At 46.2% G+C, this 27,895-nt stretch overlaps 1 protein-coding gene across 1 annotated transcript in view; it reads left to right on the forward strand.

The window, feature by feature from the left end:
• UBE2O (ubiquitin conjugating enzyme E2 O) overlaps window positions 1-27,895 on the forward strand; it is a 53,274-nt gene that overhangs the window by 12,190 nt on the left and 13,189 nt on the right. Inside the window, exons 4-16 of the mRNA XM_044299715.1 lie at window positions 3,061-3,158; window positions 3,260-3,323; window positions 4,435-4,578; window positions 4,724-4,833; window positions 9,826-9,976; window positions 13,178-13,635; window positions 14,883-15,037; window positions 15,137-15,249; window positions 15,404-15,532; window positions 23,394-23,483; window positions 24,086-24,770; window positions 27,122-27,258; window positions 27,602-27,805. Of these exons, the coding sequence (XP_044155650.1) occupies window positions 3,061-3,158; window positions 3,260-3,323; window positions 4,435-4,578; window positions 4,724-4,833; window positions 9,826-9,976; window positions 13,178-13,635; window positions 14,883-15,037; window positions 15,137-15,249; window positions 15,404-15,532; window positions 23,394-23,483; window positions 24,086-24,770; window positions 27,122-27,258; window positions 27,602-27,805 (2,538 nt within the window). The remainder of the gene's footprint in view (window positions 1-3,060; window positions 3,159-3,259; window positions 3,324-4,434; window positions 4,579-4,723; window positions 4,834-9,825; window positions 9,977-13,177; window positions 13,636-14,882; window positions 15,038-15,136; window positions 15,250-15,403; window positions 15,533-23,393; window positions 23,484-24,085; window positions 24,771-27,121; window positions 27,259-27,601; window positions 27,806-27,895) is intronic.

Here is a 27,895-nt window from a genome sequence, read left to right on the forward strand (position 1 = left end):
ATGAGGCAGCTCTTTACCTCAGTGTTATAAAGTAACTTGTCCTCATGTGTGATCAGGACAGGTTTTGTGTGAACTAATGGGACGGCGGCCATTTTGTTTCCCCTGATGATTGCTCTCTTGACAAAACGAGCTATTATAACTAATGAAAGGTATTTGAGAATATATTTATAATAAAGTAATATTTAAGTATTTTCATTTTCTTAATTCAGAGCTGAACCTGGACATAACCCCTTCTTCACCCATTCATTTCATGCTCCCCCCTTGCCCTGTGCTGCACCACGTAGGGCGAGGGCTGTTTTGTTTACATTTTTACACTGCTAGGCGGAGACTTCCATCTTGCAATGATCCCGGTGACATCACTGGCACTAATGGGTGGTCTATAGCGTTGTTCTAGCCTGTTTTACGCAGGGCAAGGGGGAGCATGAAATGAACCCAGACAACCCCTTTACATACAGCAGGCGATTGTTGGGAGGGAAGTGTCCCTGCAATCGCCTGCTCATTACTGGAGGTGACTGCTGCTTTAGATGCAGAGATCTCCTCCAGAGTATGGGGATGAGCGATCACGAATACCATTTGCTCGTCCCCATACTGACTAGTTGTTTGCCAGCAGCAGATCTTGATTAGACAGCACAATCTGCCGGCGGGAAACTATCATTTTTAAACCGGTTTAAAAATCTGATTATAATCAGCGGCAGTATTACACTGCCAGGTCATTGCTAATGAGCGTTACTAGGAATGCTTAGGATGCCAGATCATCGCTAATATCTGCCAGTCTAATACAGCCTTTATCACTGATAACACCTGCCATCTGAACAGTGAAGTCAGAAAAAGCAGAGATTTAAAGTGTACCTAAACTTTCAAATAAATTTATGAAAACCTATTTTTTATAAAAAAAAAAAATCCTAGCGAAATGGCTAACTGCCTGTAGCGCTTTGCAATCCATACACTGCTTAGGCTACTTTCACATTAGCGTTTTCAATTCCGTCATAGGATCTCAATGGGGACAAAACTGAACGAAACGGAATGCACCAGAATGCATTTCATTCCGTTTGGTTGCGTCCCCATCCGAGATGTGGTGCGGTTCAAGACGGATCCGTCCTGACCCACAATGTAAGTCAATTGGGATGGATCAGTTTTCTGACACAATAGAAAACGGATCCGTCCCCCATTGACTTTGGGCTCATGCACGCGACCGTATGTCCTCCGAGACATGTGGGCCATATGTCACGGAGCGCACAGCATCATAGGTTACTATGATGCTGTGCGCATCGGGCCACCCACGGGGCTATTGTCCTGCATTTATAAGATCATATGAGTGCGGGACAATAGCCCCGCGGGCAGCCCGATGTACACAGTATCAGTAATCTATGATGCTGTGTACTGCCGTGCGCACGATTTATGCCGCTCCAGGACATATGGCCCGCTCACGGACTGTATGTCTCGGAGGGCATACGATAAAAAAGGAAAATGTCAGTCCTGTGTCCCATAACACGGACACTTATCTGCGCTGCTGGTTCCGGTGTAGTGTGGTGGGTATTCACACTGAAAGTCAGGTAGTTAAAGGTTTGAAACCGCGCTGCTAATGGTTCAGTCAGGATGCTGCACAAGTGACAGAAATAGGGTATTAGCCTTCGTCCTCCTCTCTCAAGGATTCGATCCTCCTCAGACCGCCTCCTCTGTAGGATTAAATGACCAGCATATAGTGAAGTACCCTCTTAGTTGTTATTAAAAAGGTTTTATTCTACTCACAGACAATGGTAGATCATAGGCATATCACATATAGTAAAAACAACTCGATCTCCTGCACGATTTGGGTTTCGCTCTCTGGCTTCCTCAGGGGCGACAACTGCGCATGTCCACAGCTGGGCCCTTTAAATAGCCCAGTCTCCCATTATCAGACCGTGGGAATCACCTCCAATCAAAAATGTCTTAAATACATGTTAAAATACAATACTCATAACATATCCTTAATAGGAACATTCATCTTGCTATAAAACAATATCAGCCATACACCAAACTGTATCAAAAATCAATTAGAGAATATTTTAAATATACAGTATACTCTTCTCGCGTAGCTATGCCGCAGCTTTATCGTATATACAACCTTATCACCAATTTAACTTATCCCCTTACTCAACCGCATTTCTATATTAGCATGCTTCCTTTTTCCACATTTTTATGTCCGCAAAAACTTTTAATTCACAGTATTCTTACTTCTCCTATACACTTCACCACATGCTCACCTGGTTACATCTCCACCCACTGTTGGTCGGAGGGCATACGGTCGTGTGCATGAGCCCTTTCAATGGTGTTAATGACGGATCCGTCATGGCTATAGAAGACATAATACAACCGGATCCGTTCATGACGGATACATGCGGTTGTATTATGGTAACGGAAGCGTTTTTGCAGATCCATGACGGATCTGCAAAAACCGCTGATGTGAAAGTAGCCTCATATGTCCGCGGTGTATGGGAGTTCACATTCCACTGTGGGACCCAGAAGGCAATGTGCACGTCTATAGCCTGGCACAGATGTGCTATGCCAGGCTTTCGTGAAGCAGGCACAGGCTGGAGCAGCGATGTGCTATGCTGAATTCCTGCGCTGCTCGCTCCTCTTTGCTAGAAGCCTTGCATGTTGCAGGGTCTAGCAGAGCGAGGACATTGCTTACTGTGCCGCACAGCGGAGTCTGTACTCCCATACGCAGTGGTGTATGGATTGTAAAGCGGTATAGGCCCCTGAACTTCACATACCTATTTCACAAGAGAACGTAAAGAAAAAAAGGTATATTAGAAAAATAAATTTTAGGCAGGTTAGAATAGGTTTTAATAAACTTTTTTTAAATGTATAAATTCCAGGTTTTACTGAATCTTTTCCCACAGAACTGTGCATCACTCTGCTCAGCTCCTCCTGCTCTATAACATGCTGCCTGCAAATCGCACTGCATTTTGCGGTGACAGGTCCTCTGTAAGCTTATAGTCCTGTAAATAATTGCTTTTATGTACTGCACGTGGAACCTCCGCAGTCATCTGCTTCACCATCTACTCTTTCTCTTTAAAGCCCATCATGTACGGAGATTACATTGCATACGACTGCTGGCTGGGAAAAGTTTATGACCTTAAAAACCAAGTTATCCTGAAGCTGTCTAATGGAGCCAGGTAGGTGTATCGGGGTGCGGAGCATGCCAGCTTCTGGTGCAGCACTTGTCATGGTCCCTGCTATATTTCCTACTCACAAGACTCCTGTCATTCTCTTGCAGGTGCTCTATGAGCACAGAAGATGCTTCTAAGCTGTATGATGTCTGCCCCCATGCCAGCGACTCGGTAATTAACAGAGCGTAGTCTTCACGTTTACTATACTGCCTTTTGTTGTGAGTGTTCAATAATCCTTTAAATTTGTAGTAAAGGTGGAACCCCTCTGTGAGCCTGAGTGGAGGACCCCTGTGTGTCAGCTGTCGGCATCTATTCCTGAACTGGTTCATGCTCACCGCTGTGTTTCTCAGCATATGGACATCCAGTCATAGTCCATAGAAAATCGGCGTTGTTGTTCTAAATACTGGTGTTTTTCTGATGCCCACCTGCATGCCAGCTGTCAGTGACTCCTTGTTTGAGCGTCCATGCAGTCACCAGTTATTATGGATACCTGCAATCATTTTGTGCAGTACAGATGACCCACTCATGATAGACCGGAAATGGCAAGACTGCGCCCACGTCTTGGCACTAAAGGCAGTGGATTCAGGGGGGGGGGGGGGGGGGTTACCAGTCCCTGCATTCCAATTTTCGGCCTTCAGATAAATAAGGCTTTGCAACTTATTGGGGCTTTTTTTTTTTTTTTGCAAAACATTTTGATGCACTTTTACACCTCTTACTCCAGTTTTGAAATGTTGGTTTGGTTAGCCTGTCGAGCTGACGTACATCTGCATGGAGTTTGTATGTTCTCCCCATGTTTATGTGGGTTTCCCCTCGGGTACTCAGGTTTCCTCCCAAACACCTACTGATAGGGACCTTGGATTGTGAGTGCCATTGGGGACAGTATGAGAATAGCATTAGAGACTATGTCTGCGTTAGGGCTCATTCACACGGCCGTTGGACGGCAGTCTGCTGTGTGCATGAGCCCTTATATAAGTGAGTGTTAAAAAAAAAAAGGTACATTTATTAACTGTGACTTTATAAAAAGTTTCAAAAACTGTTGCAATATTACTCCAGTAAAGGGGGTGGTGTAGACAGTGGAGGAACATCTCAAGACATAAGTGTTAGCCTTAAAGGTGGAACCGAATTTATGAAACATTGTGTTAAATTTGGCGCAGATCATGGCACCATGGACTCGCTCGTGATAAATGTCCTCCAGCGCTTGCATGAAATACTTAGGCACCTGGATACCAAGATTCAAGAAACCTATGACTTTACGCTCATATCACTCTTTGTTCTTTCATAGGGTCTGTTTTTTGATGACTCTTACGGCTTCTACCCAGGCCAAGTGCTCATTGGTCCTTCCAAAGTTTTTTCAAGCGTTCAGTGGCTTTCTGGCATGAAGCCGGTCCTGAGCGCCAAGAGCAAATTCCGTGTGGGCGTTGAAGAGGTAAGGAATGCTTCCATTCCCCACCACCATCCCTTAAAAGCTCTGTGCTGCATGCTGTGCTCCTGAATCACTTACTAATGCGCACCTTCACATCACATCCGCCATACATTCATCTTCTCACTATATCCTGTTGTGCTCTGTCCAGGTGCAAGTAACAGAACTGAGAGTAACCTGGCTTACAAAGGGCTTTTGTCTTGGGGGTACAGATTCTATGGACCCACCACCGTCTGTCATAACACAAGAAAACTTGCACAAGTGAGTAAGCCACTGCTCTGCCGTACAGGTGGAATAATCCCACTAATACCTCACCGGTTTATGATGATCACATATATGTGACCAGTTATTACATGTGTATTTGCTTGTTCATAGTACTGCTAGCATATAGTTTATTGCTGCAGTCCATGTGCCTTCAGTCCATGCTCTCCCAATAACGTGCCATGTATGGCATTAACACCTTGATTTCTTGCCCTGAATCTTTGCGTTTCATCATTCACCTTCTCTCCTAACTCTTATATAATTTGTCTTTAATCTGTTTGTCTGCATGGATTTAGTAACTGCCTTCTGTGTAAAGGGGTATTCCTGGCTCATAAAGTGATGGCGTAGCACTGGCATATGCCTTCACTTTATCATTGATGGGATGCAACACCTAAACCCCCAGCAAGCATGATGATGAAGGGGCTGCAGTCCAGACTGAGTGCTACTGCCCCTTTATTGTTCTCCCAGCTGCACATTTTAGCCACCCGCCTGAACAGGAAACTACAGCATGGCCCCTTCACATGAATGGGTGTCCAGGGCACAGACTTCATCAGTTCTGCTGATCTTTCATTACCAGGATCAGAGTTTGGACTCCACCAATTATAAAGTGATGGCATATTTTCTAAATGTTATTCTCTTACTGGATGGGTATACCCCTTTAAAGGATATCTACTACCAGGACTGTGGAGTCCTTAAGCCAAAGTTCTGACTCCGACGACTTCTTCTTCATAAATGGACGATAATTTAGTAATAGCATTTCCTGTTGTGAAATGGTAACATCAAGCTTTTTCTTGAACTATATATTTTTTGGAGTACAATTTCTGAAACTCGAATTTTTTTGTAAGTTGGAAAAAAATTAAAATAAAAAATAATATATACTAGCAGAAGGACGCGGCTTTGCATGGGTATATTTCATTTATTTCATTTAATATTTCTGTGTGTCATTAAAAGATATATTGACAGTGTCCCCCATAACACAGTGAACTCCACAGCCCCTCACCTCTTAACACTGACCCCACCCCCCACACTGCCCCACCTCCTAAAAATGGGACCTTCACAGCAGCCCACCCCTTTAACAGTGAATTTCACAGCACCCTACTCCCTTGACATTGACCTCCTCAGGGTCCCCACCCCCTAACAGTGACCTATAAAGCCCTTTAACACTGACCTCCATAGGGGACCGTCCCCTTATCTGTGACCTCCATTGTTCCCTGCCCCCTTAAGAGACCTCCACAGCACCTGTCCCTTTAACAGTAACCTCCACAGCAGCCTGCCTCCTTTACAGTAAAATCCACAGTGCCCGCCCCTTTAACAGTGACGTACACAGCAGCTGCCCCTTTAATAGTGGCCCCTGCCCCCTTAACAGCGCCCTGCCCCCTTAAAACTAGGGTTATACGACGACATGTGTTGCATGACATTTTGTCGCACTGAATGTCTCGCAACAATTTTTATAATGATAGGCTATGGCAGGGATGCTCAACCTGTGGCCCTCCAGCTGTTGAGAAACTACAACTCCCAACATGCCCTAATAGCTGTAGGTTTCCAGGCATGCTGGGAGTTGTAGTTTTGTAACAGCTGGAGGTCCGCAGGTTGGGCATCTCTGGGCTATGGTGTCGCACTGCGATGGATTTTTCTGTGAATGTCGTGTCAGTCGCAGCATGTCGCGGTGCAACACCATAGACTATCATTATAAAAATTGTCGTGCAACATCAATGGCCCTGATTCTGTAGTTTACAGAAACACCCCATATGTGGTCCTAAACTGCTGTACAGGCACACGGCAGGGCACAGAAGGAAAGGAATGCCATATGGTTTTTGGAAGGCAGATTTTGCTGGACTGATATATTTATTTATTTATTTTATTACACCATGTCCCATTTGAAGCCCCCCTGATGCACCCCTAGAGTAGAAACTCCAAAAAAGGGACCCCAAATTAGAAACTACAGGATAGGGTGGCAGTTTTGTTGGTACTATTTTAGGGTACATATGATTTTTGGTTGCTCTATATTACACTTTTTGTGAGGCAAGGTAACAAGAAATGGCTCTTTTGGCACCGTTTTTATTTTATTTACAACATTCATCTGACAGGTTAGATCATGTGGTATTTTTATAGAGCAGGTTGTCACGGATGCGACAATACCAAATATGACTTTTTTGGGGGTTATTTGTTTCAGTTTTACATAACAAAGCATAAAAAAAAAAAACAGGCATTAACCCAGGGTGCCTGCTGATTCAGCAGGCACCCAGTTCTGATCATCGCCCACCGCGCGACGGGGAATCGAAAATACACAGGGCGTACAGGTACGCCCTGTGTCCTTAAGCACAGGTTAACAGTGCCCGCCTCTTTAACAGTACACCTCCACAGTGCCCGCCCCTTCAACAGTGTAGTTGTGCCGCCATACGTCTTATGACTGAATATTTAAGGACCTGCAAACTGCTAAAACCTGTAATCAGTGGTTATGGCAACCTGAAGTACCTGCAAGCTTCTATTGGCTAATAAGGGACATGTGACTGTGTAAATGGCAGTTTGGATTCAAGGCTTGTATTGGCTAATGCAGGTCATTTTGGGGGAAAATATCAGGAACGGTACGTCCTAGAGAGCTGAGACCCGGTCTAAAACCTTCCCTGATGCCTGATGTACCTGTGTACCAAATTTGGTGAATATCGGTCAAGTCGTTTGGTCGCGCATAAAGAACGTCTAGAGTTAGACAGACAAAATTTATATATAGATAGATAGATATTGTATGAGACTAGCATTGCACGGGTATATTTCATTTTATGTTTCCTTGTGTCGTAAAAAGATATCAACAGTTTCCCTCATAACGGTGACCTCCACAGTGCCTGCCCCTTTAGCATTGACCACCCCTTTAACAGTGACCTTCATAGTGGCCACCCATTTAACAGTGACTTTTACAGTGACCGCCCCTTTAAAGGGAACCTGTCACCGGGATTCTGTGTATAGAGCTGAGGACATGGGTTACTAGATGGCCGCTAGCACATCTGCAATACCCAGTCCCCATAGCTCTGTGTGCTTTTATTGAGTAAAAAAAAAAACGATTTGATACATATGCAAATTAACCTGAGATGAGTCCTGTCCCTGACTCATCTCACATACAGGACTCATCTCAGGTTAATTTGCATATGTATCAAATCGTTGTTGTTTTTTTACTCAATAAAAGCACACAGAGCTATGGGGACAAGTATTGCGGATATGCTAGCGGCCATCTAGCAACCCATGTCCTCAGCTCTATACACAAAATCCTGGTGACAGGTTCCCTTTTAATGACGGTGACTTTCACAGCGACCGCCCGCTTTTAATGACGGTGACTTTCACAGCGACCGCCCCTTTAGGCAGTAAAGAAAAATGGCTAGGTTGTTATGGAAACCTGGAGTAAAACTGTTTATGGCAGTTCGGATTTGAGGAGAAAGGCTTGCTGCTTCTATTTGCTAATGCATACATTTTTGGGAATATCTCAGGAACGGTGCGTGCTAGAGAGTCGTTTGGTCGCGCATAAAGAACGTCCAGACAGACGTCTAGACAGACAGACAAACTCATTTTTATATATATGAGATGAGAGATATATTATATGTCCTAGAAATGCAGAGAATCCTGTGCAAGTCTCAATGGAATTAAAAAAGGATTTGAGAGGTGGAGCTGCTATATTCAGTGCTCACTATGAAATAGTTGTCTGTGAATTTTCACTTTTCGGCACTTTTCACTGGTGTCGCAGCCTGCCTCCATTATGGAAGGATTCATACGCATCTTCTGACTGCAGCTCTGCGCACTGGCTCCCCTGTGTCTGTATTCCCGTTTGTGGCTTGTCTACTTCCTCTCCACCATGATCATCTGCTCCACTGCAGCCAATAACTGGATTCAGCTGTGATTTGTCCGAGAGAGACCTTACTATCGAAGCCAGTTGTTGGCTGCAGACCATCATGTCCATGCCGGGGAATAATTAAATAAGCCATGGACCGGAAGATGGACACATGGGAGCCGTCAAACAGGACTGGAGCTGCTGGTAGCAGGTAAGTATGAATTTTTCCATAGTGGAGGCAGGCTGTGGCTGCTGTGAAATGTTATTTATTCCCATACAACCCCTTTAACGCCATCTCCTTGTTCTGAGATGACTGCAGGAAAGCCCAGTAGTGAACATCCTCCTCTGGTCTTTAGCGGATGACTTACTACTGAGCATGTGCAAAACAGTTTTAGGCATTGTAACTAAGCACTTTAGAGCAGCATGAAGAGACCGTGCATAAAGCCTGTATTAAACAGACAGATCAGCAAGCGATTGTTGGGGCAGGGGAGGCGTTACTTCCCGGCAATCGCCTGCTCGCTAGCGGAGGAGACAGCTGACATTACATGCAGTGATTTCCTCCACAACGTGGGAAGGAGTGATCACTATGCCATCGCTCGTCTAGTGGTTTGCCAGTGGCAGATCGTAATTGGACTGCACAATCTGCCGCCGGCAAACGATAACTTTTAAGCATGCTTAAAAATCAGAACTGCCCGATGAACGAGCTCGTTCATTGGGCAATCGGCGGCAGTGTTACACTGCAAGATGATCACTAATAAGTGTTCATGCGATTATTGGCCGAAATATCGGCCAGTGTAATACTGCTTTAAGGGACAGAAGAGGGGAGAACTGATCATCAACAGTAGGACACAATGCTCATCACTGTTCTGGATAAATAATCTGGATAAACTTTCATATGAAAGTTAATAAATTGCTCAATATTAATAACAGATAATATTTTTCAAGCTGGAGTCTTCACATTTCTACCAACTCAGACTCCACCCAAAACTAGCTTTGACTCTGATGCCACAGCCCTGCCTACTACTGGGAAAGTCTGTTCAGATTAGAAGTTAATCCACTAAAAGATAGACTGCTGTGACCTTCCTATAGTCACGATGTTACATGTCGTTAAATAAGTGGGTATCCTTGTAATTTGTCAGAATCATAGGTTGTATGATCTTTGTTTTCTCCTACGTCAGGGTGAAGAGGCTCGGTTCGTTTGACCACATTCAGCGGCAGCTTGGAGAACGTTGTCTGTACATCATCCCAACCATGTTGGAACCCAATAAAATCTTATGTGAAACCTTGGAGAAGAGGTGTCTACTTGGGGAGGTGACTAGTTCTCGAAAGGTATGTAATGATTTAGGGGCTCATAAAGTGAGAAGGGGTTCCTGCACAAATCCAAATATTATATAGTACAAGGTATTTGCATGTCACATGCTGAGATGTTTTAATATATTAGATTTATACAAAATGCTTTCCACTGCTTCCACCCCTTTACCCTGGGTTCAGACCTGAGCGTTCTGAAACGAGCGCTCTGTATGCGCGATTGTACCGGCGTTTACAATCGCGCATACAGAGACAAGCGAACACACATTGTAGCGCGTTCCCGCTGAAGTCTAAGTACGGGAACGCGCGACAAACGCCCCAAAAAAGCTCAAGAACTTGTTTGAGCGTCGGGCGTTTTACAACGCGATCGTACGCGCTGTAAAACGCCCAGGTGAGAACCATTCCCATAGGGAAGCATTGGTTTCTCCTTGTTGAGCGTTTTACAGCGAGTAGGAACGCGCTGTAAAACGCTCAGGTGTGAACTTAGGGTAAGGGTATCTGCCGTACACGTATGGCAGATGTCCTGACTTAAAAGATGGCTCCCGCTTGGTTAGCTAAGTGGGAGCTGTGGCTGGTCGCTGCTGGGGTCTTTCTGTTTTACACAGCAGACACCCAGAAGAAGTGTCCATGAGCGGCAATAAATCTGGTCACTGGCATTTAACCCAGTGGATGCCGTGGTCAATTGTGACCATGGCATCTGAATGGTAAAACCCCTGGAAAACTGTGTTCCTGGGTCCAAATAGCGCTGACAACAAGGGAGCTGTTAAGCTGTTATGGGCAGCCTCAGGCTTCTGTAGGTTCCACTGTAACAGGCCTTGAAGTTCCCGTAAAATCCTGCCATAGAAACTCTGACTCTCTCCCATAAACTGCAGTGATTAAATCATTGCAGTCTATGGGAGAGAGCAATCACACAATCTTATTAAAGTTAGTGTTAAGAAGAGAAAAAAAGAAAACAAAAAAATCGAAATCGTCCCCCCCTTTCACCATATTAAAAATAAACATAATTAGCATTGTCAAAATTTTTTTACAAAAATGGAGTGGCTCTACTACTCCGTAGGATGGAGAGGTGCTCAATATCTAGGTGTGAACTCCAAACACCAGAAAGTAAAGAATTTCAAATAATATTGGAGATATGGCACTCAATATCTGGGAATTTTGCTCAAAACAAGTCGCTTTATTGATGCAATAAAATACTTAAAATGTCATACAAAGTACGTAATTTGTACAGAAATTAAATAACATAATGATAAAAAGTCACAATTGACAATATAAAAAATCACTTATAGTGTATATATAAACACACATCTGACAGCAAATGGATACTTGTCTGTAATCTGATTGAATGGGTCCAGAGAGTTAAATTCTCAGCACTAGAGCACTGAATGTGTTATTGCTCAATAGTTTTCAATGAGAAATTGATCGAATGTCACCATTAATTCGGTATAAAATAATCACCGATTATCATTATTGTAGTGCAGTCGCAGGATTTTCGGATTTAATAGTAGAAGTTATTCCGAATATGCATATATCACAGTTCATGGAACTTAACGGATTACAGTTCAGAACTGTAATCCGTTAAGTTCCATGAACTGTGATATATGCATATTCGGAATAACTTCTACTATTAAATCCGAAAATCCTGCGACTGCACTACAATAATGATAATCGGTGATTATTTTATACCGAATTAATGGTGACATTCGATCAATTTCTCATTGAAAACTATTGAGCAATAACACATTCAGTGCTCTAGTGCTGAGAATTTAACTCTCTGGACCCATTCAATCAGATTACAGACAAGTATCCATTTGCTGTCAGATGTGTGTTTATATATACACTATAAGTGATTTTTTATATTGTCAATTGTGACTTTTTATCATTGTTATTTAATTTCTGTACAAATTACGTACTTTGTATGACATTTTAAGTATTTTATTGCATCAATAAAGCGACTTGTTTTGAGCAAAATTCCCAGATATTGAGTGCCATATCTCCAATATTATTTGAAATAATTAGCATTGTCGCCTCCCAAAATGCCTGAACTATTAAAATATAAATGTATTTATCCTTTACAGTGAATACCCCAACAGGAAAAAAATAAAATAAAAGGCCAATACTCTTTTCATCGCTTTACCTCCCAAAAATAAAATCAATCACACTCCAAAACAGGATCAATAAAAACTACAGATGGCCCTGCAAAAAGTGAGCACGAGCTCTTAATTCTGTTCAGACAGCTGATGTATCACTAACCCCCCCCCCCCCCCCCCCCCCCCCCCTTTTCCAACCTGTGCCGGACTGTTACATCTCTTCAAGTACGTAGTAAGCGAGATGGGCTCAGGGGCTGTACCCGCACCATCACTTGCGGGGGGCCAACTGTATTTTATATAGCTGGCTATACGGTCTCGCTGCCAAGGTCAGAGTTGATTCTGATCCCTGAAGTTTAACCCCTTAGATGAAGCAGTAATCACTGCCAGTGGCATCTAAGTCGTTAGAGAGGGAAGGGGCCCTGCCCCTCTGTGATGCGTTCTTGGAGTGCTATGTCATTGTGACAATTTGTACAATAACTGACCCAATACATTGCAGTATGGAAGCATTTAAGTGTTTTATGAGCAATCAGAGGGTCGCATGTTTAAGTCTACTTTGGGACATAGGGAATAAAGTTAAAAAAATATCAGAATAATGAAAGGAAATGTAACTTTAAAAAGCGCAAAAAAAAGCACAAATTGTAAATTCAAAAAACTGCGTTTTATTTATTTATACGTTTAAAAAATGTACTAAAAATGTAAAAAGTAATCTGTAACCCAAAATGGCAACTCAGCCCGTAAGAAACAGGCCCACCTACAGCTCATTTGATTGGAAAAATAAAAATGTGCTGGGTATTTCAATGCAGAAATACAAAAATAAAAAATAATAATAAAAAAAAAGGATTGAGGATAGGTCATCAGTATACACCCACTGCACAGCCCCTTTAAAGCAAGCACAAAGGGTGGCAGATAAGTTGCTGAACCAGAGGAGAAAGGCTTGTGCAGTATATAACCAGTCCTGTCGGAAGTACCTCACTGGAGAGGCCCATTTCACTGGTTTACATTGAAATCAATGGGAAATCTGAGCAGAGCAGTTTGCATTACTAGCTCCCAGGGTTCATGTAGGCTTTTGTATGGGATTTAATGTCTGTCATATGGTGCTGTCTGAAGCCTAATCATATGTATTCCTTGTGTTCAGCAATCCGAAAAGCCGCGGGAGAAGCAAATTGTAAAGATTATCTCATGTACACAGGAGCCCACCAACCCTGCAGTGCTATTTAGGAGTAACTCTATTACTGCTCCACTGAGTGAGAAAGATGTCCTACAAGATGACGGAGGCCACGACCATGATGAGGAACTGAGGAAAGGACCAGATCCGGAACAGTGTTCTGCACAGGATCAGTTGCTTGGCAATGTCCGTGAGATGTTCCAGGATTTGCCACTTCAGCCTGGAGAGCAGGACACAGAGGATGAGGCGGCAGAAGACACTGATGACACTAGTTCTGTGACTTCTTCAGCAAGCTCTACGACCTCCTCAAAAAGTGGCAGCGGGCCCGGCCGTAAGAAGAGTATTCCTTTGTCCATAAGAAACCTGAAGAGAAAGCACAAAAAGAAAAAGAAGAGCAAGGTGTACAGAGAATTTAAGACAGGGGACAGGTTTGTAAGTGGGGAGACCCCATTTGTTGCACATAGATGACTGCCCTTAATCTAGGGCTGCACGGCGACACTGCTCGACGGCAGTCGTGGCCAGGATCTAAATGAATGGGATCGCCGTGACTATCTTAAATTTCTGTGAGATCACCACTACTCGTCAATCCTGGCCGCGACTGCTGTTTAGTGACCAGTGCCTCTGCAGTGAGCTGCTTCACAGCGCCTCCCCTCTGCGCTGAGCGGCATCTGTAGTTATCTCCTGGTTGGATGCTACAGCTGTCAGAGCTGAGGGGGAGGGTTGTAAAGCTTCGCCTACAGTGCCGTCGCAGGAGCGGAATCTGGTAGATCGGTGATCAATAGCATTGTATTGTAGAAGTGTGCAGAAGAGATAGCTGTCAGTCACTGGCAACTCCTCCCTCCTGTACCAATAGCTGTTCACAGGAGAAGGAAAAAAGCTAAGATATAAATGTATAAATTGTAAGTTTTATTGGCTCTTTTCCCAGAAAACTATATATCGATCTGCTCAGCTCCTTTTGCTCTATGACATGGTGCTGTCACATTGCACTGCATTTTGTGGTGACGGGTCCTCCTTTAATTTGAGTTTTGGGAAGATGCGTACACACAAACTGCTCAGAAAGGATGAAAGCGTATGTATGTTCTAGCTTATTTGCTCCCCCTCCCAGCACATTGGCCTGTGTGACCGCAGTAAAGTATAACTCTGCATGATGGTAACACTAGCTCAGGCAAGATGAAATCTGCAATCCGAAAAAAAAAAAAAATTGGAAAAATAGAATATGAATATGGTTTTAAAAGGGGTTTTCTGAGAATTTTACTGATGACCTATCAAGTATCTGATCAGTGGGGGTCTGACACCCGTAACCCCCGCTGATCAGCTGTTTGAAAAGACACTGGTGCTCGCAGTAGTGCTGCGGCCTTCTTCCTGCTCACCAAGCACAGTGCAGTCCATTTGATAGTGACTGTGATTGGAGTCACAGCTCAGCCCCATTCACTTCAATGGCTGAGCTGTGTCTAGGCCATGTGACCGATGAACGTGACGTCACATGGCCTAGACTAAGCTGAGAGAAGGCCGCGGCACAACTGCGAGAGCCGGTTCCTTCTCAAACAGCTGATCAGCAGAGAGGATATGTCATCAGTAGAAATGTCTCAGACAACCCCTTTAATTACTAAATAAATAATAGACATATAGAGATATATAATGGATTTACTAACCCTGGTGCACTTTCTCCCTTCAGGGTGGCTGTTGAAGTCATCACCACCGTGTCAACAGCAGATGTCATGTGGCAAGATGGAACTGTAGAAACCAGCATTCGGTCTAATGAGCTGATCCCTATTCAGCATTTAGATAACCACGAGTTCTGTCCAGGAGATTTTGTGGTGGATAAAAGAGGTCAGTGATCTAGAAGAGTGAAACGGCTTGCTCTTTCCAGTGCTGACCTGTTATGGCCATAACATTTTGTCTCCTTAATGATCCTTCGCTTTCTTGCAGTGCATGCGTTGCAGGATCCTAGCATCTACGGTGTGGTACAGTCCGGAGATCACACAGGCCGTACATGCGTCGTCAAATGGATCAAGTTGAATCTTGAAGGCGATGATATTGAGGTGAGGGGTCGTTCAGTAGTCCTAAGTGTATATTAGACTAGCAAACGTATGTATTATGAATGTGTAATAGGAAATATCTGTAGACCTTCGGTGACGCCCCTAAAATGGATGCCTGTTCTCTACTTGCTGTAAAAATGAAAACTTGATATTTTAGGTTGTGGGTGAAGAAGATGATGTGAGCGTCTATGACGTTGCTGACCATCCAGACTTTCGCTTCCGAGCCACAGATATCGTGATGCGTATCGTGAGCTCAGACCCTGATGCTCCTACTGATGGCAGTCAGGTAACAGACTATATTGCTGCCTTGCTTTATGTAAATAAATTACCAATTTTTTTATTTTTGGAGTGGCAATTGATGGCTGGCTGCTGCATATGCAGATACATAGCAGCCAGCCTTTAGTCACCAGTGAGCAGGGTGGGGGAGCAATACAGCAGACACAGAACTACGAATCTTTTTTTTTTTTTTTATGATATAATGGCACAAATTGTGCTTAATATTGCCCTGTAATACAGAGGACAATGTACGTGACAGTTCTGCTTTAATTAACAATATTAAAGGGGTATTCTGTTTTAAGTTCGGTTTCTTTTTAGAGGGTTTTCCAACTAGTAGTTACTGAGAACCGATCCTATCTGATTGTTGGGGGTCAGGGAAAGCAGGTACCTGAACTAATAAAGAGAATAGAGCTGGAAACACAGTGCCAAGGGTCTTCATCTCGAGCACTTTGGGAAAAGGGGAGCTGGATTTGGTCAGTGGTAAAAGATAGGGAATGTTCACTAGTTTCTTCCACGTTGGTGGCACATCGCTATGGTATGCCATTAGTTAGGTGTGGATTCCACCTCTCCAGAAAGGGCCCCAAAAAGGAGATTTTTGTATAACTTACCAGTAAAATCTCATTCTCGCCCATATTCATTGGGGGACACGGGAACCGTGGGTATAGCTATGTCCTCTAGGAGGCGTTGACACTAGTAAAAGCTGTTAGCTCCTTCCCTGACAGCTATATGGAACACCAACCATGCCAAAAGACCCAACAGGGTGCATACCAGCACTGCCACAACTGTGGTCGAACAACAATACTGGGTGGGTGCTGTGTCCCCCAATGAAGAGCGAGAAAGAGATTTTACTGGTAAGTTATACAAAAATCTCCTTTTCTCGCCCATATTCTTTGGGGGACACAGGAACCGTGGGACGTCCAAAAGCAGTCCACAGGGAGGGAAAAACCACAGACCCATGGAAGCGTACCTGCCGGCATCAAAGAAACTGCCGCCTGCAAGACCATGCGGCCCAAAGCAGCGCCCGCTGATGCACAAGTATGCACCTGGTAAAAATCGTGTGAATGTGTGTAAGAAGGACCAGTAGACGCCTTACACAACTGTGCAGCCGAGCGCGATTCCTCCGAGCCCAAGAAGTGCCCACCGCACTGGTGAAGTGAGCCGTGACACCTAAGGGCAGAACCCTGCTCCGGGTGCGGTATGGTTCAGCACTTGCAGACTGATCCATCGTGCAATTGCCAACTTGGAGGCCGCCAATCCATTGCGAGGACCCTCCGGAGGACAAAAAGGGGTGCCGTACGCCAGAAGGGACTGGAGGCCGCCAATAATGATCAGAGCCGTGACAACGTCCAATGATGTAACTCCCTTCTGTAGGGTGTGAAGGAAGGACAATTTTCATTGATATGAAAGTCAGAGACCACCTTTTGGGAGAAAGAAGGAATGGGCCGGAGAACCGCCTTATCCTTGTGAAGACCCGGGAAGGGTTCTCTGCAAGAGAGCACCCACAACTCTGACACCTGTTTGATGGATGTGATAGTTACCAGAAAAACTACTAGGACAGGAGTCGGAGTGAGATCTCCCGCAAGGGCTCAAGGGGAGAAGACAGGAGCGCTGAGAGAACAATTTTCAGATCCCAAGGCGGTAGAGGACGGTACTGAAGAACCGTATGTGCCACTCCCAGAAGGAAAGTTTTCATGGGCACCAGGGGAGCCAGAAGACGCTGGAAAAGCTGTGTCCACCAGGACAGAAACGCCTACACCTGACCCATCAAGGAACTAAGGGCTAAACCAAGGTCCAACGAGAGGACTGCGGGGAGAGAAAAAACTGAGAGAGGGGATGTCCCGGACTTACAGAAGCCCAGTAAGGACCTCCAGGTCCTACAATAGATCCTGGGCGTTGCAGGCTTTCTGGCCTGAATCATAGAGCAGAGACTTCTGCCGAAAACCCTCTCCACATCAGAATGGCAGTTTCAATAGCCATGCAGTCAAACCAAAAGACCCTAATGCTGATGTAAGACCGGACCCTGTGAAGGAAGGTCGTCTCTGACTGGCAGTGACCAAGGGACGTCTCCTAGAAGAACGAGGTCGGCGTACCACGCATGACGGCCGATCCGGAGCGACTAGGACAGTGATGGCGAACCTATGGCACAGGTGCCAGAGGCGGCACTCAGAGCCCTCTCTGTGGGCACTTGCACCCTGGAAAAGTCTATGGCGTACCAATATGCCTTATGCCTCCTGCACATGAACGTGTGCACCCTGTGGCCGTGCTGCTGGCCGCAATGCATGAACACCGACCATGGGGCAGCCGCAGTGGATCGCGGACCCATTCACTTTAATGGGTCCACGATCTGCAAAAAGATAGGACATGTTCTATCTATTTTCAGAACGGTAGTACAGGATGAAACCCCATGGAAGCACTCCGTAGGGTTCCGTTCTGTGCTTCCGTTCCGCATCTCCGGATTTGCGGACCCATTAAAGTGAATGCGCCCGCATCCGTGATGCAGAATGCACACCGAACGGTGCCCATGTATTGCGGATCCGCAAATGCGGTCTGCAATATGGCAACGGGACGCCTACACTACATGTGCAGAAGGCCTTAGACTTTTCCTGCCATTTATCAGCGCAGGCGCACTATGAACACCACAGGCAGCGCACTGAGTGTAAACAGGCTTTTATAGCGAAAAGTACATGGAAGATATACTATATTGGACAGTAGTATTCAGGGGAAATTCCCATGTTGGCACTTTGTGATAAATATGTGGGTTTTGGGGTGCAGTTTGGGCGCTCGGTCTCTAAAAGGTTCGCCATCACTGGACTAGGAGTTGTCAGAATCCCCTCCATTTTAATCTTCCATGGAACCCTGGGTAGGAGGGGGAAGGGGGAAAACACGTAAAGGAGGGAGGACTCCCACCAAGGAGATGTCAGGGCGTCCACACAGCATGCGTCCGGATCTCTTGTCCGGGAGAGAAGGTGGCTGCTGTGGTGTGGATATCGCTAGCACACCTGGGACCATGGAATGATTCCCTGTAGAAGGAGGGATGTGGTGGGCGCGACAGCCTACCGGTCTGGACCGGAGCATATCTGGAAATGGGAGCCACAAAACGAATACACCGTGCAATGCAGATGAGGGAAGAGTGGAACGTAGGAGCAACCAAGGCTTGTGGGGTGGCTATTAACCATGAGCCAGAGGGGGAAAGACAGGAGAAGAATAGGCTAGGTCTAAGCCCATTCCCCGTCTGAGACCGGCAATATACAGAAGTAGCCAGGAATTAAGTGACTGTTATGAAAAAAACTCTGCCAGGTAAGGGGAGTCACATTGTATTGCTGCCCCATAGCCCAGCAGAGGAGGGGGCCACCGAATTCAGTGCTAGAAGAGTCCACCACTGACGAAAGAGCTGTTCAGTAAGAACCAAGTATGTAGTGGTCATCTGAAGATGTTTAGTTATTCCCCCGCTAGTAGATCACTTGTGGAAGGGGGTAATGCAACAGAAAGCACGGTGATGTGCAACACTCTGCCTATGGAAGGATAGCACGACAGTCGGAACAGTGTTCAATGGTAGTGTAATTACCCTACCTAAAGAAGGTGAAAGCATACGGCAAGTATTTAAGCCAGTGGTAGGGAGAATACTCCACATATGAAGGAGGGGGAATGCCCACTGCAATTATTGCACCTAAATAAGGCGGTAATGCATACAGTACGCAATGTAACCAGTGATAATGTCATCGTGCCACCAACGGAAGGGGCTAATGCATACGGCAGCTACTGAACCCAATGTTATTGTATAAGGCAAGTACTGTAACCCGAAGTAGTGCAGTTACTCCGCCAAGGAAGGGGGTAATGCATATGGCAAGTACTGCTGGCCACGGTAGACGCAATCTAGGGAGATTGCTTTGGACTAGTGTCGTGGTCCAAATCGGTGATTTCACCCCCCCCACCTTGAACGGATCCTCTCCTGTGAGGGAGGGTGTGTCTGAGCATGACTCGGAGGAAGGGTGGGGGTGCAGAGATATTCGCTTGTGCGTAGGGATACCCCTCAGAATCTCGCCCCTGGCAGTTGTGAACTGCGCAGGTGGGGACTTATCAACCAAACTAGCCAGGGGGTGGAATGGGAACTTCTAGAGGCCTCTCCACCGGATTGCGAAGGTGGCACATTATCAACCAAACGACCCCGGAGGGTGGATTGGGAGTTCCAGCGGTCCCCCACTCGATTGCACAGGTGGAAAAAATATCAACCAAATTACCCAGGAGGGAGGATTGGGAATGTCAGAGGTCGTTTATTGAATTGCGCAGGTGGAGAATTATCAACCAAACGGATTGGAAATCCTGCAGAGGTCCTTCACTGGATTGGTTGATAATTCTCCACCTGCGCAATCCAGTGAAGGACCTCTGCAGGATTTCCAATCCGTCCTCCGGGGCCATTTGGTTGATAATTCTCCACCTTCGCAAATCCCGTGGAGGACAGCTGAAGTATTCCCAATCCACCCTCCGGGTCAGTTGGTTGTTAATTCTCCACCTGCGCAAACGACCCGGAGGGTGGATTGGGAATACTTCAGCTGTCCTCCACGGGATTTGCGAAGGTGGAGAATTATCAACCAAACTGCCCCGGAGGGCGCATTGGGAACTAAGCGAGGTCCTCCTTATCCGAGATAGGACACGGGCCCAGTCTGCGACCACACAGACAGGGTGGTTTTGTGGTGAGGAGGGGGACCCGTATGGACGCACATTCTTTTTATTTTATTTTATTTTTTTACTTATTTTTAAACTAGGAAGCCGGCCTCAATGACAAGAGAAAGGAAGGGGTTGAAATCCTCCACATTATGCATAGTGTACTGGAGGTAGAGCCCCAAATAAAGGTGCTGGCCTAAAGAATGGTGGCTGGCCAGAAAGGGTTAAGGCTACATGCACACGACCGTATTTTGTTTGTGTCCGATCCGTTTTTTTTTTTTTTGCGGATAGGATGCGGACCCATTCATTTCAATGGGTCCGCAAAAAACAAGGACAGCACACAGTGTGCTGTCCGCATTAGTATGTCCGTTCCGTTGCTCCGCAAAAAAAATAGTGCATGTCCTATTTTTTTCTAGTTTGCGGACAAGGATAGGCATTATTACAATGGATCCGCAATTTTTTTTGCGGAACCGCAATTTGCGGACCGCAAAACACACACGGTCGTGTGCATGTAGCCTTAGGCAGTGTTGAGGACCGGTGGGCAGAGCTCAGCAGGTGTCTGGGGGGGAGGGGGAAGTGCACCCCCCCCATCCCCCAGCCCAGGGACGAAGGCTGCTCCCCAGCAGGCCGCTACGCGGCTATCTAAGAGAGTGCCCCCCCCTCCCTGCGCACAGCCGATCAGGAGGCACCAAATGCTGCACCGGGCAGTTACCACGGGCCAGGAACACTGATGCGGTGCACGGCCGATCGCGCTGTGGTTAACACCTTCCGGAGCGGCGCGCAGGCGTCCGCTCCCGAAAGGAATGGATCATGTGGTAGGTGTCTGAGTGGGAGCCTCATCCGCTCCCCCTCTGCATGTCTGACCGAGCGCCCCGGACAACAGCAGTGCACTCGGTCCCCGTAGTATAACAGGATTGTGCAGAGCGGGAGCCTCCTCTGGAGCATAACCACTTCTGCCATTTACCCCCTATGGAGAGTCCCCCTGCCTTGTAAGGGGGGATATAACGATTCCACCAGAACAGAGTCTGAACCTGCGGCAAGAGAGATTGTTCAGACTTATGGACGAGCCCCGTGGGAGTGCTAATCATTGGCCCTCATTGTAGAGCGGGCCCCTGAGGAATAGGCTGGCCCTGCTTGATAATGAACGAGGGAGGGAGGGGGTTAATACTTACCTAGTCCCGTGTACTCGCCTCATCTTCTGTCCTGCTGCCATCTTCACCTTCCTCTGTTCCAGCAGGGTTACCCCTTCAGCTACTGGCACCGTAGTGGCAGGAAGCTGGAAGAGGCACTTGGGTGAGTGACCCTTCTGCTGGCGGGATGCAGGGGAGCGAGGCTGCCCTGGTCCACCTTGTCGCCTTGTGGGGGACGAGGCAGCGTGGCAGACCAACGCTGGTGTTCTACCCTGGGAGAACAGGGAGGTGAGGCGTCCACTGTTTTCCAACCTGAAAAAGAAGGAAAATAAAATAAAAAATCTTCAGGAGATCCCCAATAAATATGGGCGAGAAAAGTGAAAAAGTGCACTGCGCAAGCATGGCCACCCTCCATTCACCTGTATGAGCGTTCCAGAAATAGCTGTGCTCTTTTGGATATTTTCAGCAGTCCCATAGAGGTGAATGGAGTGGTGGCTGTTCATGCTCTTTACATTAATTTCTATGGGAGTTCTTTAAAATAGACGAGCGTACTCGCTCAGCTATTTTCGCAACTCTCTTTGAAGTGAATGAAGAGTACTCCTGCTTATGCCCTGCGCTCCTTCATTCACTTTGGGGACTCAATCTAGAGTTAGGTGCGGGTCCCACCTCTGGGAACTGCTCCTGTGTGACATTGGTGGCATGTCCTAGTGCAGTGATAGGCAAACTGCGGCTCTCCAGCTGTTGCAAAACTCCAACTCCTACCATGCCCTGCTGTAGGCAACAGCTGGAGAGCCGCAGTTTGCCTATCACTGTCTAGTGACATGACACAACGTGTAAGATAAGTCAGCAGACAGATGAGGATAACCGTCTGCAGCCAGCTTTATTCCTCCAAACTGAAGTTTGTGCCCAGAGACATAAACTGCCCCTAGTAAAGAAAGGAAAAACAGAATTGCTTTAGGATCTACTATAGGGTTTGTCCAGTATATATGTCCTGAAGGCTTGGAGTGCTTTAAAATAATAAAATTACAAATGATCCCCCATTTAAGCTGCCACCCTTTTGGGTTGCCACTGGTCTGTTTAATTCTGGACGTGATCATGTGCCGACTGCTGCAGTCAGTGATGTCGCCACGTGACCAGTTCCTGTAAGTAAACATGGACTGGAGCTGCGGTGGGTTAAATGGGTATTTATTATACTAAAGCACCCCTGGCCGTTAGGAGGAGAAAACCAAATGTATACTGGACAACCCCTTTAAAGAGAATCTGCAATCTGGTTTCGGGGCTGCTAAGCCATCAGCTTGTCATTATGCAGCTGGGGTTTAGCCATTTTGGCATTATATAGAACTTGTCTATTACCAGCTCAGGCATGTAAATTGCACAAATGAAGCCATAATAGATCAGTAAAAATGTATTGGGAAATCACAGTAAATTAGTAAGGGCCTTGTATTAAAGGTGTTATCCAAACCTGTAGCCCTCCGCCACAATGCCCTGGCCTCTCATACAGAGAATGCTCTACCTGGTCCCGATGCCCATGTCCTTCTGGATCCATCTCCCAGGTGTGCAGATCACATTGGCTGCACCCCACGCCCCCAGTAAAATGCATTGAGAGGACTCCTCTACATTATATGTGTGAGCTCAAGAGTCCTCTCAATGCATTTTACTGCTGGTTCATCAGGGCACAGAACGCAAGTGAGTATGAAGATAAAAATAACGGACTCGGCGTCACTTACATTGTTCACCACTTACTCTAGTGTGGGGGGTTGTTTCAGCGCCAACAGATTCGCTTTTAATGAGAATATCCACTTTGTCACCAATTCTGATGTCCGTAACTAAAGTTGCTATCTGGTGTGGTTGAAGCCATTGAGGTGAAGATGAATAGCTGCGGTGGGGAGTCAGATGCCCTGTTCCTGGTCTCTGAGCCACCCACAGCTGTATACGGGCTATTGGGGCTGCCATTGGGCTCTTGCTCTACCTTGAGGGAGGTCCCATGTATTGACACCTGGCTTGTGCTGTCTAGAGCTTACTGCAGCGTTCGAGTCCTGTCAAACTTTTATTACCTTTTTTATTCTTTTTCTCTTCCAGCCCACAGTGGGACAAGTTGCCCGTGTAGACGTTAGTAGTAAAGTAGAAGTGATTTGGGCAGATGATACCAGGAGCATTGACCTTCCACAGGTAAGAATTGTCTGATCATCTTTCTTGGGTTGCGTGGTGGACAGGTGGGCTGCACCCCTGTGATCAAATCTGGTCTTCTAGTTTTCATTTTTCTATGCAGCTCTGGGCTACAGATAATGATATGAAGTTTTAAAGACATAGCTGCCTAGACAGGGTGCTCAATCTCCTTTACGGGTTTCTGTCACCAGAATTAACCCTATTAAACTGGCTGAAATTGGCGATGTGCTAATGTCAGCAGACCCTAACTCTACTATTCTTATGCTTATTGATGCCCCCCCCCCCCCCCCCACCTTACTGCACAATTTGAACTTTGATATGCAAATTAGCCTCTAGGGGAGGGTGGGGGGGTGGGGGGGGGGTGCGTTGCTCCTGCTCCTTGAGGATCCGTTTCTCCCACCTCAAGTCGCGCACATCGCTAATGTCAGCCGGTTTACTAAGGTTAATTCTGGTCCTGTATGGAGACTTACCAGAAGGTTGGCAATGCTCCTCTTCCAAGAGGTGGCACTAGTGAGCTGGTTCTCTTCCTTTGGGAGATACCGCTCTGCAAAGACTTAGCTGGAAATAATTACCAGACATCTCATTACTTTTATGTTCTTCTTCAGCATCTGTACAATGTAGAGTCTGAGCTGGAGGAGTCTTTCTATGACTCGGTGGACAACAGCTCTAGCGGCGCTTCCTCTGACGAGTGGGAAGATGACAGCGACAGCTGGGAGACTGACAACAACTTTACTGAAGACGAGCACACCCGTATTGGTGTCGAAGGAGCAGAGGAAACCCCAAATCCAAGTGCATCTGCGGAGCAGGCTCCACAGACTGAGGTAGATGACACGGAACAATGTGCTGCTGCGTCCTCTTTAGGGGTTTCTGGGCTTGTCACCAGAGTTAACATGATGGAAGGGATGGTGAAGAGCTTCAATGAGTTTAAGGAAACTGTTAAGATACTTGAAAGCTTGAAAAATATGACTGTGGAGCAGCTATTGACAGGATCTCCAACCTCACCCATTGCTGAGCCTGAGAAATTCACTAGAGAAAAAAAGTTCCTGGATGGTATCAAGAAGTTGCAGGAAAATCTGAAGAAGACGCTTGACAATGTGGCCATTGCAGAGGAGGACAAGATGGAATCTGCACCAGAGGTGGAGAAAGAAGATAAAGCTGAAGCCCAGACTCCGGTCCGCTCTGAATGGCTCAGTGACACACCTGTCCTCTGCCAGCAGTGTGGTGGCAAACCTGGAGTCATATTCACAAGTGCTAAAGGAGAGGTGTTCTCTGTGCTGGAAAGTGCACCAGGTAAGGAGATTGTGAAGGTGGGATTTCTATCTATCATCCATGACCATACTGCTATCTGCTAGTCCACTGTAGTGTATAAAGACACGAATAACATGTTGCATTCTCGAATTTTGGAGTTCAGATAGTCATAGTAGCTCCTCTGAATAGTTTAGAGGTCCTTTACTAGGGTTTGCAAGGGTTAACAATCCTAAATGGCCATTGTAGGTCTATAGGGAGTGAGTAGGAACATTACACATTCTGTATGACCATAGGTTTCTAGACATCCCACACAGCCAGGCAACGACCATGCAGTGGTTTCGGTAAGGTGCTGTAAATGTATTTTATAGGGGAGCCACCCCTGACACCCCGCTGATCAGCCGTTTGGCTTTAGCGCTGGAAGCAGACGGCTCCATTACTTTGTAGATGACTGAGCTCGTTCTGCTCCCATTGAAGCCAAAGTGAGCAGCGCCGCAGTGACCAGGTCAGTGCACTACCAAGTAGACTGAGCTGTCTGCTTCCGGCACCAGAGCTATTGCCAAAGAGCTGATCGGCGGGAGCACTGAACCTTGGATGGGCTTTCCTATGACTGCAAAGCGAGATATTAGCGTGCCATGCATTGGCTAGGCTGACGTAAAGCACCTGGCCTCTGGGATACACTTTCTAGAGTGAGATTGACACTTTGGAGCTATAATCTGCATTACGCTGGTGACCAAATCTGTAGTGCAGGGATGGCCAACCTGAGGATCTCCAGCTGTTGCAAATCTACAGCTCCCAGACTGCCCACCCCAGGGCATGGTGGGAGTTGTAGTTTTACAACAGCTGGAGAGCCGCAGGTTGGCCATCCCTGCTGTAGTGCCATGCTAAAACCTGGTTCTAGGAGGATCTGAAGCAGGTTATGATTTTGTCCCTCTTACAATTGCCTTCTAGATATTGACACATGAAATGACCTTTCCTAAAATGTTGCCTTTCCTGAAGAGAACAGCAACGAGGGTCCAGCCCAACCTAGTGTTTTGTGACATGTTTATTTGATTCCTCCGCAGTTTTTATTACGCTACTACAGTTCTCATTGCTCAGAGAATGTCAGTGGGATCCCTGAGATCAAACTGGTTTGTTCCCAGCTTCTGATGGAGAGCATGGTGCACATTACTTAATCGTAAAAGCACATTACCCCCTTAAAGGTTTTTGTTCACAGTATTCTTCTCGGGATAGGGCTTCGTTACCTGATCTGTGGGAGTTTAACTCCTGGCATCCCCGCTGATCAGCTATTTAAAGGGGCTGCAGTGCTCTTTCTCTGCTTGTGATGTCCCATCCATCAGTCACATGGCATTTGTGCTGCTCAGTCCAATTCTAGTGGATGTGATTCAGTTGCAATACCAAGCACAGCCACTATACAGTAAATGGCGCTGTGTAGGGCCTGGTAATGTACAAGGGAAAATCCTTTTTAATATAGGTGACTTGGCGTGGCATGAAAGCGTGTGGCTAAGCAGATGGCAAAGAACTCGAGTGTCATATGTTATAATGATTGTATGCATTATGATTCAGGGATCGTTTAGTTAATGGGAACTCAAAGACGATGTAGAATATACAGACGAGGCACATTTTGGGTCACCATACACCTTTATATAGCGGTTGGTCGAATGCTCTTTCAGCCAACAACTATTCCACCCTTCCTTCACATAAGTATGCACTCATCCGAGTGTGCTCTGTTGAGAGATGGGAATAAGCTGCTGCCGGGACCAGGGTTGGACTGGCGATAGACTCTACGGGGAAATTTCAAGGTGGGTCAATGCCCAGGGAGTCGGCTGAGCCCTCCTCAAGGCTGCTAGCCAAGTGCATAACAATCTGATGCTCTCAGCATTAATTAATTAATACTAGTAGTATCCGGTCCTTATGCACCTGGCCAACAGCCGCAGGTGCCCTCTTGAATTCAACTAGATCATGCTCCTCAGTATGGTGATAGGGCAGTGGTATTTGGTTGTGCTGCACTGCGGTATTTTTGGCCCCACCCACTACTGTTAACCCTGCCTACTTGTGGCTTGTATTGACCCTGCCTACTTGTGTTGCCACCTTCTCTGTTTGGAGTCTCCTACAACTTGGGGCCACTTTTATATTTTTTCCAGGGCCACTTTAAGTTCCGAGTCCAGCTCCTCTTATCCCCTATGACGGCTAATGCATCCAACATGTTGAAATCCATGTGGCATAATGGTGTGTTTGGCTGGCATTCATTTGATGCGTACTGCTAGCCGTGGCCTCTTTCAGTAGCAGGACCTTGAGACTGAAAACGTAATTTCTACAGGTGTTTCTCCTGGTTATGGGGACTTGATTACAGTCTAGATTATAACCCCTATCATCTCTCCTCCTACTCTTCCTAGAGAGCCACGCTTTCAAGAAGCTGGAGTTCCAGGCACCGGAAGCAAAGAAGTTTTTCAGCACTGTACGCAAGGAAATGGCTCTACTCGCCACATCCCTGCCTGATGGGATCATGGTGAAGACCTTTGAAGACAGAATGGTACGTCCTGCCCGGATACTGCCTGTCCTCTTAACCTGTGTGATTTTATTACTCTAATTTCCTCAAGGATTATTATTGGACATTTGGTGTCATTCAAAGTATAGAATTGCTGTAAGGCTACTTTCACACTTGCAGGTTAGTGCACTGAGGGTGGACCCAAGCCACTCTGTGCACCCTTGCTCCTTCCTCTTGCAGCCTCTCTCTCTTCTTGATTGACAGGGCCAGGTTCCCGCATAGTCATCTCAACTGGTAACAGACTCCCTTTGACCCTTTCATCATGTCTGTAGTCAGTAGGTTGTTTTTACTGCTTCGCGGTCACTGTGCTCTGTGTCTTTCTTTTTAGGACCTTTTTTCTGCCTTCATAAAAGGTCCTACACGCACTCCGTATGAGGACGGCCTGTTCTTGTTTGACATCCAGCTGCCCAACATCTATCCCGCCGTTCCTCCACTTTTCCGATACCTGTCCCAGTGTAGTGGAAGGCTGAATCCGAACCTCTATGACAATGGGAAAGTTTGTGTCAGTCTGCTGGGCACCTGGATTGGAAAGGTAAATTGCTCTATATATAGAATTGTTATACCATTGCCAGAGTCATATTAAGAGTTTTCTGGATTGTAGATGCTGGTGACCTGTCCTTAG

This window comes from Bufo gargarizans, chromosome 6, assembly GCF_014858855.1.
Source record: "Bufo gargarizans isolate SCDJY-AF-19 chromosome 6, ASM1485885v1, whole genome shotgun sequence".
NCBI lineage: Eukaryota > Metazoa > Chordata > Amphibia > Anura > Bufonidae > Bufo > Bufo gargarizans.